An 18,358-nucleotide genomic window follows, 5' to 3' on the forward strand; every position below is an offset into this window, starting at 1 on the left:
TACACTTGTTGTGCTGCACGAACAGTAAAACATCGTACTGCACATCTGCTCGTGGTAAAATGTTAAAAGCTGTCTAGTATAGGTGGGTTCCTGGGAATTAATTTATAAAACCAACTTCATAGAAGATTAAGGGGCTTAGACTACTTAACGAAGACAATTTAGAGACCAAAAGAAAGAGCCAGGAAAATCTGACTTTATTTCTTAAATACTGTGAAGGAAGAGGGGAGAAATGGTCCCCTGATGATGGAGGGCCATGGAGCAAAGAGCTAGGGATCCTCAGCAAAAGCCCTGTGGGCATTAGGGAAGCGCTGGGGGCTGTAGTTAGGGTCTTCCTGCAGTCGCTTTTGTATATCAGCCCGGAGCTAGAGAGAGAGAGCAAAGCAGGTTGGAGTGGTACTGGCCCAGCCCCTAGGATCCCAGCAAGCACACAGAAGTCATCCCTCAGGAGCTAACATTTCCCCACCAGCCATGTACTGTCCAGTAGCCCAATATGGCATCACTGAGCCTTCCCAGATGCCCCTAGGGGAAAACATTTTAAAACCAAGTAGTAGCCCCAGACTGACCAGTTCATCTCTGAAGGGATCCAGGGAAGAGGGACCCTAGCCCAATCCCTCCCACTAAACCATCCCTATGCTGCTTCAAGGTGGGGGCACCTGCTGCCTGTAGCTCTCCTGAACCTCTGGTGCCTCCAGGTCCCGGCTCAGGCTCTCGGGGCTCGTCAGGGGCCGAGCTCCGGCTGCCTTAGCTGCCCGGCTCACGGCCTCTGAGAGAAGCAGCTGGGGGCCCTCACCCTGCATCGTCTGGGGGATGGGGTTGAAAGGGAAAAGAGGATCAACATCAGATCCAATGTCACCACCCAGCTCACCCTTTCCATGAGTCAACCACTGAGTCTCCATGCTAGCGGAGAGAAGGGAAACAGTCCATGTGTCATTTTGACAGCAGAAATGCCTTCCTAATTGTGTTTGGCTCTGGCCAAAAACACCATTGAATGTGCTGGACTTGGTCTTCAAAACAAGAGGGGCAGAACGGGTCAAGCCACCCAGTATTCACAGCTAGCTAGTCCACAAGAGGAAGCCCACCTTAACGACGATGGGCCCTGGTCACATGGGGATTGGGCAACTGAGGGATGACAAGGACTGCTGACAAACAGACTAATATAAAAGTGTGGGGCAACAACCGTGAGCAAGTCTGAGCCAGAATGGTTTCCTCATCAATTAAATCGGGGGACTAAACTAGGAAGAATTCTTTCCAGCTCTAATTAGTTTGACTCTAAGCACAACAGGGGAATTCGGATAAAGAGCGATCCTCAGGGAAGAGGCAAACCAACCTTGCGTCTCTTGGCAGGCATACCACTGAGGTAGGCATCGCTCAGTGGGGGCTGCGGTTTCACCTTCCGCTGGCTGTGAATGTCCTGCTGGATAATAGGAACCCATTCCTGCGGAGGAAAAGATAAGAAAATAGTCATTCCCACAACTCTCAGCCTGCCTTAGCCCACTGGACCACCTCCTGACACTCACTGGGGGGACTGCAGCTGCCCAAGGTTCTGTCTCGGCTGAAGCTCCATCCTGCTCGTCTCGGGTGCCCCCCTCAGGAGCAGGAGGCGGACCTCGGGACATGGCCTCTTCTGCTGTTGTCCCAGGGGCTGGAGAAGCATTCTCCCGCTGGCAGTCAGACAGTGGGAAGACCCAGGCTTCAGAATTCTCAGCCTCCAGCCCTTCCGGCCCCAGCCCTCCACTCCACATTATCTGGCTCCTCGACCTCTCCCTGGTACCTGAGGCTCAGGGGGAGTTCTCTCTGATCCCTGAATTTCCATTGGCTCCTCAGGAAGCGTCTGTGCAAAAGGACAGAGAAGGAGACCACCACAAAAGGCCCTCTCAGATCTCTGCAGTTCCTTCGAGTCCCCTGATCCCATAGCCCATCAGGTCCCTTACCTGAGGGGGATCACCAACCCTGCGAACATATCTGAGAATGGCATCAGGGCCTACAGGCATGTGCTCCAGTACCACCTGAAGCCTCAGTCCCATCATAGTGGTGAGCCAGCTCACCAAGGACGGATTCACTCCACGAGACATGCGACGCTGGGGGGCAGAAAGCAGACTTGGAACACAAAACCCTCAAACAGCTTTCGAAAGATACCAAACAGTAAAGGATGGCAGTTTTGAGAAAAAGAAAAAAGAAAAGAAAACTGCAGGATACCAAAGAAAACAGAAACCTGAGGAAACAAAAGGCTGGGAATCTGGGACTGGGTGATGCTTACAATTCGGCCATTGATGACAGCAGCAAGCTCCATCTGCTGTCCCCCCAAGCAGTGCAGGTTCAGGGCCAGGCATTCAAACAGGCCCTGGTTACACAGCTCTAGCAAACGGGCCCCAAATCCACTGTCTGTGGGTGAGAAATAAGGACGGAATGCTGGCACCCAGCAGCCCTGCACATCCAACATGCCCCATTCACCTGGGCCCAGCGAGCCCCTGACCTGTGCAGTGCATCACGTGAGCAGCAATGCTATTAAATTGCTCTTGGAGAAATTCCAGGTTTGTCCGGATGATGTCCACACCTGGCTGAACTTGCACCAAAGACTGAGAGACAAAACACACAAAGACCCCCAAATCAGAAGCCCTGAGAGACTGGGAGCCATGGGCTATCCTGACCAGAGCCAGGAGAGGAGGGGATGGGGAAGGGTTACTCACAAAACTCTCCCGCACGTATTCTTCTAGCCCCGTGATCAATGTGTGGGTTGCCATCTGGGGGGCGGTGTGGGGGGAAGAGAACAGCACAAGTTTAGAACCAAGTCCCACACCCCTCAAGACACTTCCCCCTCCTCCCCAACCAAGCCCAGGGCTTGAGCTGGGGCAGTCACAGCTTTAGGCAACGGACAAAGTTAGGAATAAGGAACTGAAGATGAGAAGAAGAGTTCTGGGCCCAAGGTCTTCATTTACCCGGATGTTACCAGGTGTGGGCTCCTGGCCACCTAGATAGTGCTGGTGGAAGAAAGATCGCAGCTGGGGCTGGAGCCGCTGCAGTGGCTGGAAATGCCCGTGGAGAAGCATCACCACATCCACCATGGAGAAGTTCTGGCACAGAAGAGAGAGCAGTGCCCCAAAAAATCCTAGGGACAGGGGCAGAAGGGAGCAGTGGCCTTTACCACCTGGCCTGCCCATCAGCCTCACCCCACCTTGACAATACCCCTAACAAAGGCCATCTACCGTCCCCTGGTTGCCCCTCCCTAGAGAAGGCCAAGGCACCCCCATTTGCTCACCGAGAGCCCCATCAGCCCCAGGCTCAAAGATGTTGCTGGATCCACTGAGGCGTTGTATGAAAGCAGCGATACTTTCACTGCTGCCAGCCCGAGCCCCCAGGGAGCCCAGCAGGGAACTCAGCACACCCTGCACCACCGAGGTGAAAAACTCCAGCGGCAGGCTCTCAGGACCCAGGCCTCCAGGACTCCCTGCGCCACCAGAGGGGGACCCTGGTGGAGGCACCGTCTGCTGTTCTGGGGCCGGAGGCGGGGGTGGGGGCGGAGGTGGCGGAGGTGGTGGAGCAGCTGTTTGTGTCGCCTGCCCCACAGAGAAGGAAGGAAGAACAGAAGACAAAGTGAGAATGGGGACAAGGGCATAAAAGGGCATCAGGAAGGCACAAATCAACAGGGGTCTGGAAGACGTGGAGCTCTATTCCAGTCTTTGCACCTTAAAGCAGAATACACACTGTAGCTTCTCCAGAGTAGAGTCAGGTTGAGAGTTACCTCTCTCCCTCTGATTGAGTTAGGTCAGAAAGCAGTGACCCAAATTACTATGCTTCTCTCTCCAAGCCCTGTTTTCCTCATCTCCAAAATGGAGGATTCAGAGTCAATAAATTCCCAAGTTTCCTTCCAAGTGGCAATATAATGGCAACAAGACTCCAGTGCCTGGCTGGGCCCAGGAATAGGAAGGGTGAAGTGAGGAGCAAGCCAGCCACTCACCTGCAAGAAGTCAGTCATGCCCTGGAGAAAGGCAGGGACACCAGGCATCGCCACAGTAATGGTGGGAGAAGCCATGCCAGGCCCTCCAGCCCCTGGCCCTGCAGGCCCCAGCAGGTTCCCCAGGAGCTGAGAGAACTGAAGATCAGAGGCGGAGGGTTGAGGAGGTGGAGGCTGGGCAGGCCCCCCGGGGGCAGGGCCAGCTGTGGTAGCTGTGTTGGTGGTGCCGGCACTGGCTGACGCAGTGGCAGGGGCTGGAGGTGGAGCCATTCCTGGGGTCCCCTGAGCTATAGGGGCCAAAAGAGGAAAGTTGAAATCTCAAGAAAATCAAGACCCCACAGCATCTCCATTCTGGTCTTCCCAGTAGGAAAGCAAGAACAAAGGAATATGGAGAGAACTGGGAAGTGCCAGTGAGGAGTCCGGGAAGGGAGCATCAGCCTTCAGAGCCAGGGAAACCTCTTCAGTTTGAAGTGGGGAAGAACAAGTACTCACCCACAAGAACAGGCTGCATAAGAAGCTGCCCCACGAGGCCACTCACCATCTGGGCTAAAGAGGCGTTGGTACCCAGACCAGCGCCCGGCTGAGGGGAGAGGAGAAAGGCAGGCTTTCAGTCTTGGCCTCTCCATGCCCCACCATAGAATTTTCTCCCCACACTCATCCCCAATGGAACTCCCCCACCCCTACTCACCAGAGCCCCCGAGACTGGGGGCCCCCCAGGATGGGAAGGCCGAGCCTGGGGCGGGGTGGGCCGGGCAATCACCACCCGGGTGGGAGCTGTCGGGAAGCCTGGCACCTGCTGTCCTGTGGGTGGCAGAGGGGAGAAACCAAAGAGGGCTGAGGGCCGGGCCCCAGCCTGCCAGTGGATGATGCCCACCACCGTGGTCCAGGCCCCACCTCCCAGGCTTCCCCTTTTAGGTCATTACCTGCGGCCGCGGAGGCAACAGCTGCCACCATGGCCTGATGTGTGATCTGGTGGGCGACGGCGTGCATGAACTCAGGGGGCAGGGAGGGCAGCTGGATGTGGGTGGAGCCTGGGGGGTGGGTCTGATGTAACCTTGAACCTGGACCCCCTTCAACCCACCCACTTGGCCCTACCCCTTCTCTACCCAGAGCTCAGCCTGCTCTGATGCCCTCACTCTTACCCAGGGTCTGGCCATGACCAGGGGGTCCTAGGGGGCCAGTGGGAGCACTCGGAACTCCACCGGGCTGTGTGCCAGAATCTGGGCAAGGAGACAGAGAGAGTGGTCCTGAGACAGGCGGGGCCAAGGCCTGACTGTATCCTCCTGAGATCGGCGCGCTTCAGGCTTCCACTCCCCCGACCACAAAGCCTGCCTTTCACTCCATCTAGCCAAGGAGGAGACACTCCCTTCACCATGCAAACAGCTCTCTGAGGACAAGTAGTTCTTCCTGCCCCTCCCCTCCCACACCAACCAGAAGAGCTTCTGCTCGATCCCCCTGCCACCGCCATCGGCCCTGGCCTCCCCTTCCCCACCCTGGCGCCCTCACACCTCAGCGCCAACCCCACCTCCCACATCGCGCTGCTCTTCTCTGCCAGCGACTGTTCCTAACTCACCTTGAATGTTCATGTGCATCATAACCACGGGTTCCACGCTCTGGTGGGAAATCCGGATGACCCTTGGGTGGCTGGCGGTCGGTGGGGGAGCCGGTCCTGGCGGGGGAGCCCCCTCAGTCAAAGACTCGACAGTGGTAGAAGAGGGGGCCAAGGACGAGGCCTGCCCAGGACCAGGGGGAGGTGCCTCTGCACTGGGAGTCGGGGGGGGCCGGGTCCCATTCCCCGTCATGGTCACAGTGGTCCCCACGTTGATCTGGACGATAGAGATGGATGGGGCAGAAGTGAGAAAAACACCAGAGCCTAACCCAGAGCATCCCATGACACACTGTACTTCTAAAGGCTCCTTCATCGTGCGTCACCACGTTTCCAAAGTATGCTCCCCTTCTAACCTCTTTTGAGCCCAATAGCTATGCTGGATCGTTCCACTGACAGCCCTCCATTCTCCCTCAGGCCAGACTCCCCTGACCCACCTGGATGGGGATGGCTGCCTGCTGGAGCACCATGGGGGTGGTGTAGTGAGACATGGGCCGGACCACATGCAGGTGACGCGGCGGCGCACACGCCAGATTGCAACGCAGGTCAGACAACGCCACAAAGGTGTTGCCCAGCAGCCGCAGGCTCTCCCCCACCAAGTTGATCAAGCGCTGGTCCTCTTCCCGGCCCTCTTGCTGTACTCCCCGGGGCCAAACACAGAAAGGCGGAAAACATTAGGCTAGAATCCACCTCGCTAACAAAAACAGCACCTTCTTGAAATTATCACGTTCTCACGTCCTCTACGTCTTCAAGTACGTGCTTAGAAGCTTCTGTGTAGACCACATCTTTGCAAGTAAATTGTTTTATACACGTTAACAGTTTCCTGATAAAATAAGCCTTACAATGAATCAGTTATCACCTGCTAATCTCCCTTACTTTATAAACTTCCTAAATAACTCACTGAGGGGATCAAGAGGGTGCGAGGACAGTGACAGTGGCCATCATAAAGATGTCAGGGAGAAAAAGATCCTCCTTCTCTGTCACGGAGGAAAAGATCACTTCCTTCCAAATCTAAAGGGCAGCTATTCTGTCGAAGGCAGTGCCTTCTGCGGGGGGAAGGGGTGATCTGCATTTCTCCCTGCCCCACTGGGGAGTACTGGGCAAGGGGGTGGGCGGGCTCACATTGTTATTGTAGTCTGTAGTGGCGGCGGCGCCCAGAACCTCATAGTAGCGCTGCAGGAAGGGCTGGAGGCGGCTCTCAAGCCGCTGTAGCTCCTGAAGCACCTCGACATACTCCGCAGGGGAAGGATGGCTGTGGGCAACCCCAAGGGGCAGTGAGCCAAGGCTTCCCTCAGATTCCCAACCTCACCATATCTGCCCTACCTCTTCCTGGCCTCCCAGACCCCTGGCCCAATCCCTTCCTGAACTAGCAGAGCTTCCGTTCTTTAACCTCACCCAGGGGAAGATGGGAAGAGGAAAATAAACTGCTTCCACCCTCCCCACCATACAATCCTGTACCTACAATGGCAAAACACTAACCCTAAAAAACAGACGGGGCCTGTGTGGACTCAGGAGAGAATCTCGATCAGGCTCAGGAAGCACCACTTGGATTTCCTTGCCCCAGGGAGACCAGTGCTTCCGGCTCAGCGGCCAGGCCTAACCCCATTTACCTACACTGGAGCCCCTCCCTGCCCCTCAACACTAACTCTACAGGTATAACCCCTAAGCAATCCTTCCTCTCCCATCAGACCTTCCCTGGTCCTCATACTTCACTTAGAATCCCCAACCCACTCCTACCCCAAAAGGTTCCCTCCATCTCTCACTTGGGTGCGTTTGTGTCTGGGGCAGGTGTTGGGCCTGCTGGGGCTGGGCCAGAAGGGGAGAGCTCCGGGCTCTGGGCAGGGGCACGCTCCTCCACCTCTTCTGCCTCCATGGGCTCCCGAGGAGGCACTTCACTTTCGACCGGTTCTGATGTTGGAGAGCTCAAGGCTACTGGCTCCGAGGCCACAGCTGGTGTCTGTGGGGGTGCCTGACTCTGCTGGGCTTGGGGTCCCCCTCGGCACTGAAGGTGGGGAAGAGTCAGGACACCAAAGACAAGATGAGACAGCAGCATAAAATTACTCAGGTCAAAGCAGACTGAGTGGAGAATGCGCTAACTTGGCTCCCTGAAGGCAGGGCTCTGCATCTACACCTGACTCCCTAGCAACTCCCTAAGACTTACACAAGTTAGATGCGTGATGAATACCTATGATGCTTGCAAACAAATTACTAACAGAAAGTATGGCCTGTGGTTTCCTAACCTCCAAGAGAAAAGAAGGAAAGGCCACTGGTTGCAAAAGCAAACTAAAAAAATTAGGCCATCCCAGTATCAAATATGATAAGCGAGGAATAGAAAAGCATGGAATCCGTATTTAACTGAAAAAACATGCCATGAGAATCATCTGACAAGTCTGCAACAAACTGCCCAGATACCCGGGACTTAGAGAATTGGCAGGGATGAAACAGCCTCACAAAGATACTTTTTCTTCCCGAAAGAACGAAGACTGCAAAGAGACTAGATTAGGAGGGGAGAATCCAGTGAATGTGGCCAGTCATGCCCCCACCCCTAAGCTGAGAGAAAAGGGGTAGGGAGGATGCAGTGAGACAGACAGACCCTAGCCAGCCCTGCCCACTCACCTCCATCCGGGATAGTAAGGTTTGTATATCCCTGATCATGTGCTGAGCCATCACCAGCCTTACTCGGGGCTCACTCTACAACAGGAGAGAGAAGATCAGGACAGGTCTGAGATAAGCCACAAGCTCCACCACCTATTAAACCAGGTCCCAGCCATCTCCTCAGCCAGATCCGCCCCCACTTCATGGCCTCCTTCTCCCAGATCCCCTTCCCTGACCCTCCCAGGCCTCGTGATACCTGAATCGGGGCCTGTTCCATGTTGATGTGAACATCCACAGCAGAGCCGTCACTCTGGGGAAAGGGTAAGGGAAGTTGTTCTGGGAGAAGTCAAATACTAAGGCCCCCGCACTTCCAACTGATTCTCTGGAGCCCCACCCCCTATCTCTTCAAACACTGAGGCCATCATCAGACTACAGGGCCCTCCAAACCCAATTAAAGACTGAGACGCCTGTCTTATAAGCTCTTGACTGCTACCACAACCAAAACTACCCCCAGAAAAACCCTCCCATGTGAAACACAAGCTTACAGGAAGATTGAAGGTTCCAACCATGACATAGCTGTTGGCATTCCGGTCATGAACAGAGGCCCCAGGCCCCCGAGTACCAGGTGGGGGTCCCCCACCATGGGTGGCTGAGGCAGACCCTGTTCCAGAAGACGCTCCAGAAGGGAGCTGAGTCTGAGGAGGAGCCCGTTCCACAAGGTGGATAACCTTTCCCCCAACATCTGCAGAAAAAAAGACATACACCGAAACATTGTACGATCAGGTAAACCCACGGCCTCAGCTCATCCCTCTGAACAGCAGCAGCAGCTCTGAACTGCCTCCCCCACCCCCTTACTGTATTCCTGGAGCTTCTTATCATCCTGCAGAACTCGCCCCTGATAGATAAGCCGCTGTTTCTCAGAGGGGATGCTGACAGAAGCAGCAATGTGCTCCTTAAACTCCTTTACATTCATCTGTAAGGAAGACGAGACATAAATAGGAATCAGGGAATGGAAGAAAAAGGAAGGACAGCAGAGGGACAACCGACTTGTGAGGGGTAAAAACCATCCCATCATAAAATCACTACCTGCCTGTCTTAATCGTGAGGTAATTATTGTGCAAAGCCTTGAACTAAGGCAACACCTGTCAATATACATACAATAAACATAAGGAACTTCAGATTATAAACCTAGGACAAAACTACAAGGTTGAAAAACAGAAAAGTCAACTGACATTCTTTTCTCTCCTTCTCTGCCTGGCTCCCAAAGGAATGTGTGTGTCTAAAGATACCGGTGACCCCTCCCCAAACACAGAACGATACCAATACTGTAATCTCAAAGATAAAAGCAGTGACAAAGAAGATGGAGCAGAAAATCAGATTAAGGAAAGCAGACTCAAGCAAAAAGAAAGAAAAAGGGGCAAGCCAGAAAAACATTTTTCCTAACTAGACAACTGACTCTTAAGGAGTACCAAGCTGTTTACATACACCTAACCACACAAGCCTATACGGTTTCCTTAAATACATGTAACACCGTGTTTTAAAACTATAAATTAACCACCTCAAAATTTTGTCTATTAGAGCTCTACCTGCATTATGAGCATTACAGGATCTGATTTCTATCCTTTAAATACACAGTACAGATGTCACCAGTTTTTGTTTTTAAGACACATTTGTATTTTAGGTCTGTGTGTTCTCTTTCCTTTCCCAAAGGCAGGAGCCGTGTCTCTCCCTTTGGGCTGGGGTTCATCTATGATGTTGGAATACAGACTCCTCCTTCCTTCTTTCTCTCTGCACTGACTTTTATCCAGGTGGAGTAAGGCAAAAGAAAATCTGCCTTCCCCAACAAAAACCAAAGAGGAAACATCAGAAAATGTTCTAGCTACAATATGAACAAAGGAATCAATGAAGGAAAATGTGAAAACCAGAAAATTAGGCTCTTCTCTCAGAATAAGGAACCTATAAGAGGAAGAGTTAATGGGTGTCTCCCAGAAGTACTGGGGTCTCACCTGGGCCCCCACAATAAAGGTCCGGGTCTGAGAGTCCAGGGTCTTCACCAGCACCTCCAGGCTGTCAGGTTCCTCCATAGTGGTACTGGTACTATCATTGGGCTCCATGGCCGACAGCTCTCTAAGGAAGAATGTTATGAGGGAGGTCCGCTGTCGCCCAGAGCAGATTTTTATATACCCGGAAGCCTCCCCGGCCCGAGACTCCGCCCCAATACCTAAAGAGTTTCTCTCACACAGGCACACACACTCACACCCTCCCCCATTCCCCTTCAGATTCCGGGGCACAGGGAGAGAAACACAAAGGGCAAGAGATCGACGGCACAGGGATCTGGAGAACGGCAGGTGGGAGGGCCTCCACGATGCCAATCACAATAAGGGAGGGCCAGTCGGACTAGGAAGCAGAGAAGGAAGGAAACACAAGACCAGTGTCATCACTGGTCGCGATAAGACAAGGGCCCGAGAAGTCGGCAAACCCTGGGACAACGAGAGACCGAGGGTCGCGCCAGACTCTGCGGAGAAAGTGGTTTCGCGCACGCGCGCCACGCCACGCCCATCGAACCCGCCTAAGTCGCCAAAGACCCGAAATGACGGACACTCACGGTGGGCCAGCTCTGCTAGCTGACTGCCTCCCTCTTCCACCTACCCTCGGTGCTCTAGCAGAGCGACGCAACCAACACAGACCAAACACACCCCCACACACACCAAACACACACACACCCCACAACCCCGCAGCTCCGCCCCCGACTTCCCCACTGTACCGTCACTTCCGGCCTCCCCCAACCTGCCTCCGATGGCCACTTCCGTTTCCGACAGTATTTGGGGATCGCGAGGCGGTACTTCCGGCTCCCCCCAGGTCCCCAAGCTTTACTTTTGTGGGGCACGACGAGAAAGTCCGCAGCCCCAAATAGTGGGTTCCTGGGGGCTAAACGGGCCGGGGCCGGCCTAGATGGGAGGGAGCCGAGCACCCCGAAGAGCCGCCGCCGCCGCCGCCGTCGCCCGGGGGACCGTACTGCGCTTGCGTGCGTCGCACTACGCATGCGTACACACTTAGGCATCTCCCCACCCCCGCCGGCGCTGTCCATTTGTTACGTACGCGCGTTTAAGCAGTAGGGGGTTGTGGTGGCCCCTATAAATGCCTGAAAAAAAATTATCAGGTGGGACTCTTCGACTGCCTCGAGAGCGGCTTTGAACAGTTATATGGATCTTGGAGTTTGGAGACTGGGGATTGTGCCTCGCTAATCTATGTTAAAATCTTGGCCGGCAGAGAATTTGAGGCGGCCCTGTCCTGGCCACCTAGAATACTGTCTTCCTCTTACCATCGTCCTCGTTGCGCCTCTCTTTCGGCGCTTCCGGAAGTCACCCTTTCCATAGGCGGTTGGAGGTGGCTTTCGAGCTGATTTGCGTGCGGTGGCGTCGTTGGGTTTGACCTCGGTTTTGCCCGGTGGGCGTTTTGTGGCGCCATGTTCTTCCCCGGCGGTGTGCGGCCGAGGGGACACGCCATGTTTTGGAGAAGCTAAGGATTTACTACTGCCTTTCAGGACTTTTGTCTAAAAAAGGACGCCTCCGAGTTTGGGAATTGGGAGCAAATAGAGTTACACTGGACCGAAACACAAGGCTCTGACCCTGGGGAATTGAAAGGGCCGCCTAAGGGCTTCTGCGGGCCGGAGGTCCGGGGAGATTATCGTCCTTCTGTCCTCTTCTCCCCCCTTCCGGCCCGGGGAGATTATCGTCCTTCTGTCCTCTTCTCCCCCAGCCCCTCGGGCAGGGGCCTGGGCCCCGCGGTGCTGCCACTCCAGCCAGATCCGTTGCTGCCAGTGTGCCTGCCTCTGGTGCCCATCCTTTCTGGGATTCGTAGTTTATACCTAAGTCCCAGTACTGTTTCAATTAAGAGTTCTAGTAAGCACCTGTACATGAGCCCCTAGTTTGTGCCAGCCAGTTTGCTGAGGGTTTCACGTACTGTCATATTTAAAAGGCTTTCAACATCTGAGATAACTATTACACCCACTTTACAGGTGAGTACACCTAGGCGAATGTCAGTGGCAGAACTGACAAATTCAGGCCTACCAGACTCCCTTGGGTCAATCACTTCTACTTTACTGCCACAATAACTTGTATCTTAGTTTTTTTTATTAAAAATGTCAAACATTATCCCAAAACAGTAATAATGAACCCTCATATACACATCATCCAAAGTTTATTCTTTTAACTAAATTGCAAGCCCATAGCAAGCCTCACCTCTCAGAACAAACCTTTATGGCAGTCTGTGGGTTATAAACAGTTTATAAAAGAAGCTCCACACCTTCCATTACATTAACTGCTCCACCCACTTGGCACTCACTACCCAATGACTGCCTCTTGACAATTCTTTCCCTACCTTCTGTTACTTGAGAACTTAATGCCCACCAGAGACTAATAAGTACTTTACAAACACTACTATTAATTATAGCGAATATTTATTTTGGACTTCGGTGCAGGCCTTTGCTATGGGCTTTATGTGCATTAGCTCTTTTAGTCCTATGAGATGGATGATTTGCTCATTTTACAGATGAAAAAACAGGCATAAAGGTTAATAAAGTTATCCAAGATCGATAAGTAGAGTTAAGGGTTTGGACCCACTCTGCCTGACACCACTGTCTGTTCTCTTTAACCACTAGATTATGTAGTCTCTCACTTATAAACATTGAGTGAATGAACTCATGTGTCAGCAAACTTTTCTGGGGGGTGTACATATAGTTTCCCCAATTAACAGCTTCAGAGAGAAAGCCTCCCATCCACCATGCTCCAGCACCTGGTTCATACCTGTTCTAAAGCACTTACCAGGTTGTACTGCAATGATTTGTTTATACAGCTAGTTTTCTGTAGACTGACTTCTTCAAGGCCAGGGACTGTGTCTTATTCATTGTTATGTTCCCAGGGCTTAGCCAGTTCCTGACCAACAGCTGGAACTCAAAACCAGTTTGCTAAGTGAGCGAGTGAAAGAATCAATCCACTTCTCTTCAGTGCTGCACAGCACAGCAGATATCCCAGCTCAGATATGGGTTGAAAGACCACAGGCCTACCTGGAGGGCTCAGCTCTCTTAATTCCTGGGAGACCCTGGACATGCCAGGATGTATTGTGGAGGAGTTGCATTTAGAAGATGGGGAGGAAGTCCCAAACACAGTAAGTAATCCAGGCTTGGGTTGGAAAACAAGGTTGAAGTTACTCATTAGCAGGTGAAAGGGTCAAGGGTCGAGGCAAGGGGGCTGGAAGCAGAGCGGACTGAGCAGCCAGTCCACGAGGCAAGGGGGAGAGCAGTTAAGGCACTAGCCACTCCACGCAGACCCCCAGCTCCCTCCTGCCTGAAGATGTTCCACCAAATTTGGGCAGCTCTACTCTACCTCTATGGCATTCTCCTTAACTCCATCTACCAGTGCCCTGAGCACAGTCAGCTGACAACTGAAGGACTAGATGGGAAAGAGGTATGGACTGAGAATGTGGGAAGCTTTGCCGGGTTGGGGGTTGGGGGCCCTTGAGAAGTGGCCTAGGATGACCAAAAAGCCACACTGGGAAAGGAAGGGAGGAAGAGGGTGTGGGTGTTGTGATGATGAAAGCAAGAAGTAAAAAAAATATTAGTACTGTGGCCATCAATGTGAAGACATGTAGAATTGGGAGGTGGGGTTTACTGAGGAGGGACAAAGAGGAAAAGTCATTTAATGACTCCTTGTCATGGATCCAACCCTCAGTTGGAAAAAGGCAGCAACACCTTCACCCCTAAGCATTGTCATTCTGACTGATGAAGAGGTCGGATGGATTCTGTAGTGAGACCCACCTTCTTCTGCTCCCCTCGTTGTCTCTCCAGTTCCCAGAGCCCCATCTGGGCCGGTGGTACTTTATCGCAGGGGCAGCTCCCACCAAGGAGGAGTTGGCGACTTTTGACCCTGTGGACAACATTGTCTTCAACATGGCCGTGGGCTCTGCCCCCATGCAGCTCCAGCTTCGAGCTACCATCCGCACGTGAGTGGTGAGGAGGCAGAGGCAGCAGTAGGTACAGTCTCTGCCTAAAGTGTGAGCACCCACCCACAAAGAGCTGGGCTCTTTGGCGTATCCATTATTCTTGGTCCACTTGAGTTCAACAGCTCTATTAGTTTCCCTCCGGAGAGATAGCGACCTAATCATCCCTTGGTAGCTTGAAACCCAAGGGGAGCCAGGCTTCAAGAGGGAATAAGATGAAGTAAATAGAGGCTGGTACTGACCGGTTGAGGTGTCACTCAGTCTTTCTTCCTTGTCACCACCACCTCTGCAGGAAAAATGGGCTCTGTGCGCCCCGGAAATGGATCTACCACCTGTCTGAGGGGAGCACAGATCTCAGAACCGAAGGTTGGTTCTCTCCAGCCCTCACTCTCCTCAAGCCCCCTGGGCTTGCTTGCTTCTGTACCTCAGTCCTCACACTTGCCCCACCCACCCTGACAGGCCGCCCTGACATGAAGACCAAGCTCTTCTCCAGCGCATGCCCAGGCGGAATCATGCTGAAAGAGACAGGCCAGGGTTACCAGCGCTTCCTCCTCTACAGTGAGTGAGGGTGCCAGGCAGGAAGCGCTGGGGGGAAGCGGGAGCCGGGGGGCAAGAGAGCCCCTTTCTCTGGGCTCCGTGACATCATCTCAGGAAGGGCTGTGTGCTTCCGTGAGGGCCTCAGCAGGGGCGGTGCTGAGAAGCACGGGCTTTCACGGGCCTTGCCTTGCTCTTCCAGATCGCTCACCACACCCTCCCGAGAATTGTGTGGAGGAATTCCAGTCCCTGACCTCCTGCCTCGACTTTAAGGCCTTCTTACTGACTCCCAGGAATCAAGGTGAGGGGGCAGAGTCCCACAGAAAACAACTAGGACTCACCAAGTCTTCTGTGAGTGCTGGATGAAAGGGACTCAAGTGATGTCACCAGAGGGCATGGCCAAAGGCCGACATCATCACATTGGCTGTGTTGACACTTCCATTTGTGTCACAGACTGCAATGGCACCACAGGGAGCCAGGATGGGCTCTGGGATACTCAAGAGAGGTTTCTGAGTTTGCAGTGGATAAAAGGGGCAGAGGGTCAGACAGGGGGCAGAGGTCTGTAGGGAAAAAAGCCCTCAGAGACCCCTTCTCTGACATGGGGGAATGAGGGAGTACATTCTTCCTCATCCCATTACCATCAACCTTGCCTCTCTCCCTGGGTCTCCTTTCTTTTCATCCTCTTTTTTTCTCCCTCCTCCCACCAGAGACCTGTGAGCTGTCCAGTAACTGACCTGTGGCTTCATCTGTGCCCCCCAGATGGATACAGTAGGAACTGAGATTGTGGTGGGCGGAGAAGCTGGAGACTCTTAACTCCCTTTCAAGAATAAAGATGATTTTTCAATCCTCATCTCATTTGGGGGTTTGTCTCCCAACATCAGTCCCACTCCCCCCATTTCAGTACTCCCTCTGGACCTTCTACCACCTAAGCCCCCAGCTGGACGGCGTCAGGAAGGACACTGAGTGACAGTAACTCTCAATTTTAGTGGTGTATTTAGGATTTGGTGTGACACATTTATTGCTGAGTGAGCAAAGCCAACCCCCCAGTGGGGTCTGCAAACTCCAGTGCTCCCCATACTTCCTATGAGCTGCCAGCCCTTCTGAGCTGGCCCTCCTGCCAACACTGCCAGCACCATCCCCACTCCCTCTGGCTCCTAGGAACACCCAGATCCCCCCTGCAGGCTCCCCATCACCTGTGGGAACTCCATCCAGACCCCCTAATCCACCCACCTAGCAGTGCCACTCTTTCCCAGATAGCACAGATCACAGGATCCACAGGATCCATTGAGTCTCTCAACCACCCTCTTACCCCACCCAGAGGTCTGTCTGTCTTGCCTCTAGTCTCCTCCACCCCTGGAGAGTTTTGAAAGGTAGAGAAGACCCTTTAGTCTTTATTCTCCACCACCACACTTTTTTTTTTTTTTTTTTTTTTTTTTTGGTTTTTAAAAAGCGGAGGTGGGAAAAAAAAAAACTGGAAGTGGGAGAAATGTAAAAGCAAAAATTAACAACAGCTGGTGAATTCAAGGCCAATGCCCCCACTGTCCGTAAACACAGACACCCTAAACAGCTCTCCTGTGTGTGAAGGGGGGCAGGGCCTCTGTGCCCTCATACTCTGGGGTTTCTGCCCCATCCCTGAGGTCCCTGTGCTTACAATGTGGATCGTGCCCCCACACTATCTTCACCCTTGCTCCCAACCCACTGAGGGTGGGACGCTGGGCCACACCCCACCCCGTGGTCACAGCCTCTTTCCTGGGTCTCCCCTCTGCTCCTCACCCTCCCTCCCCAACTTCTCGCCCTCCAAGTCAGTGGCCTCCCCATCCCCACTGGGCTCCCGGAGGCTGACAGCCAGCACCAGGGCCTGTAGAAGACCAAAGAGGCAGGCAAAGTGCAGGGGGTGAGCGGTAAGTAGGCTCAGCACGGCATGGAGCCCATGCAGGGCAGCCAGGAAGGACAGTAGCCCATGCAGCCAGAGGCCCAGCGGTCCACGCAGGCCCAACGCGTCCAAGGCTGCCCGCAAGGGCCTTGAGCACAGCCCTAGCAGGGCTGAGGCCAGGAGCTCCAGCAGGTGCAGGGTCAGGTTGGTGGAGATCTGCAGGCACTCCTCTGGGTCCCCCAGGTACTGGTAGGGAGCCCCTGCTCCCCCACCTGTTTCCCCCCGCAGCCAGCCCAGCAGCTTCTGACACTGGCCAGGCTTCTCCGCTGGGGCTTCAGGCCCAGGGGGGCTCAGTCCCTCTTCAGGGGACACACCAGGCTTCTTGGTGCCACCTGAGTCCACAGGATCCCATCCTAGTTTGAGAATGGTCTTTCCAGCCTCCAATCTCCCAGACTCTTGAGTGCTAGAGACAGTCTCGTCCCACTTGAGAGAATCCATTTTTTTGCACCCCAGTTGCTCAACTTGGGACTCCCTGCTTGGTTCTGGAGCAGCCCCAGAGCTCCTCTGTGCACCTGAGTCCTTGGTCTTGGGAGGCCCCAGATCTCCCATGGTTTCTGGGGCACTGTCCCAGTCACTCCCTGAATTCTCAGAGGAGCTGTCCATCCGTCTGGGTTCTGGGGCGGGCAGGTCAGGCCTCGTTGATTTCCAGCGGCCCCAGGGGCGAGGTAGCCAGCCACCAAGCTGTCGCAAGAACATGGTTGGGGTGTGTAATGAGCCCCCAAATTCTGGGGCTGCTTCCTGGCACTGCTTAGACTCTCAGGTTTGGGGGCTGAGGGTTTCCTCAGAAGCCACAGTCTGTTCAGGCTCAGAAGAACAGGTATCTGCTGGTGAGTCCTACTCTGAATTCAGAAGTGGCTCCCCACTTCCCTGGATGGTCATGCAGCCTCAAGTGTGTCAAGCGGCTTGTTTCCTTTACAGTTTTGAGGTAAAGGAAGGCACATCCAAGTTCATTCACCACCACCACCCAGCACACAAGATTGCAAAAGTCTCAGGATCTGACAAAGCCTGGGTCACCCCCACAGTGTCCTCCCTGTTTTCCAGGTTTCTTTCCCAGCAGGCAGCACCCCAAGTTTCACTCACCAAGCCTACGCCCCAAGGTGCCCCAGCAACTGGGGAGGAGGTTCATCCAAGAAGGTTCATCCAAGAAGGAAGGAAGGAAGGAAGGAAGGTGGCCCTGGGTCCTAGGTGCTCCGGAGCGGGAGAGTCCTGAACTGCTGCCCTAAGGCAGCTCAGGAAGAAGTCTCTTGTTAGGTGAGTGAGGGAAGAGGTATCCGGCAAACTCCAGCCAGCAACGTTCGTCCCTTGATTCAGAGGGCTATGAACCCTATAAAGTGGCCCCACCGGCCCCTGAGCACGCAGCTGAGACTCGGTCTCCGCGAGGTCAGGCCGCAGATGTCCTCAGAGATCCCGGTTGCGAGCCAAAACGCGGGCCTGCCTGGGGAGCCAGGCGTCCAGGCGCTGCAGCCCCTCCCGGGCCCAGTGTCCGGGCCGCGGCCTCGCGGATCCGCCCGGAGCCGCAGAGCCCGGAAGCAGCTGCACCGGGACTAGAGGGACAGGCGGAGGCGGAGCCCGCAGCTCGCGGGGCGGACCCTGCCAATCCACCACCGCCCCGCGCCCGCGCTGCTTGTGCGCGCCATCAGTGCGCACCTGGCCGTACCGCGGGGCGCAGAGTCAAGATCACGGGGACCCAACGCCTGAATGTAAACCCAGCTTTCCCTTTTCGTCGTCTAGAGCCCCCGTG

The 18,358-nt window shown here is 54.2% G+C and overlaps 3 protein-coding genes across 16 annotated transcripts; 1 reads left to right on the forward strand and 2 right to left on the reverse strand.

The window, feature by feature from the left end:
- Positions 1-177: 177 nt before the first annotated feature.
- BAG6 (BAG cochaperone 6) lies at positions 178-11,152 on the reverse strand. Of its 12 annotated transcripts, none has more exons than XM_022566248.3 (26): positions 10,945-11,152; positions 10,160-10,280; positions 9,009-9,126; positions 8,699-8,895; positions 8,410-8,463; positions 8,175-8,249; positions 7,322-7,560; positions 6,681-6,810; positions 5,996-6,193; positions 5,526-5,778; positions 5,095-5,172; positions 4,876-4,983; positions 4,641-4,753; positions 4,445-4,532; positions 3,956-4,239; positions 3,257-3,554; positions 2,937-3,106; positions 2,688-2,741; positions 2,474-2,576; positions 2,258-2,382; positions 1,932-2,078; positions 1,772-1,831; positions 1,518-1,661; positions 1,328-1,435; positions 654-800; positions 178-362 (listed from the first exon to the last, which is right to left on the reverse strand). In XM_022566248.3, exons 2-26 carry the CDS (start codon positions 10,265-10,267, stop codon positions 267-269), a joined length of 3,495 nt encoding a protein of 1,164 aa, XP_022421956.1. In that variant the 5' UTR covers positions 10,268-10,280; positions 10,945-11,152; the 3' UTR covers positions 178-266. The 12 variants fall into 12 exon arrangements, with proteins under 12 accessions (XP_022421956.1, XP_022421954.1, XP_022421955.1 ...); XM_022566246.3 differs by having other exon boundaries at positions 10,918-11,152; XM_022566247.3 differs by lacking the exon at positions 10,945-11,152 and adding an exon at positions 10,759-10,890.
- Positions 11,146-15,534, forward strand: APOM (apolipoprotein M). 3 transcript variants are annotated; one of them, XM_022566267.3, is made up of 7 exons: positions 11,155-12,171; positions 13,074-13,618; positions 13,999-14,153; positions 14,443-14,516; positions 14,610-14,708; positions 14,887-14,985; positions 15,392-15,534. In XM_022566267.3, the coding sequence occupies exons 2-7, from the start codon at positions 13,505-13,507 to the stop codon at positions 15,415-15,417; spliced, it is 567 nt and encodes a 188-aa protein (XP_022421975.1). In that variant the 5' UTR covers positions 11,155-12,171; positions 13,074-13,504; the 3' UTR covers positions 15,418-15,534. The 3 variants fall into 3 exon arrangements, with proteins under 3 accessions (XP_089774704.1, XP_022421975.1, XP_089774705.1); XM_089918578.1 differs by having other exon boundaries at positions 11,146-12,171; positions 14,887-15,534; XM_089918579.1 differs by having other exon boundaries at positions 11,160-12,171; positions 13,074-13,319; positions 14,887-15,534.
- A 120-nt stretch (positions 15,535-15,654) lies between these two features.
- Positions 15,655-18,242, reverse strand: C10H6orf47 (chromosome 10 C6orf47 homolog). The gene has a single exon (XM_022566266.3). It carries the CDS (start codon positions 17,311-17,313, stop codon positions 16,420-16,422), a length of 894 nt encoding a protein of 297 aa, XP_022421974.1. The 5' UTR covers positions 17,314-18,242; the 3' UTR covers positions 15,655-16,419.
- Between the last annotated feature and the right edge of the window lie 116 nt (positions 18,243-18,358).

Source organism: Delphinapterus leucas, chromosome 10, assembly GCF_059928025.1.
Source record: "Delphinapterus leucas isolate spDelLeu-1000000601 "Yukka" chromosome 10, BTC_Dleu_Yukka2, whole genome shotgun sequence".
NCBI lineage: Eukaryota > Metazoa > Chordata > Mammalia > Artiodactyla > Monodontidae > Delphinapterus > Delphinapterus leucas.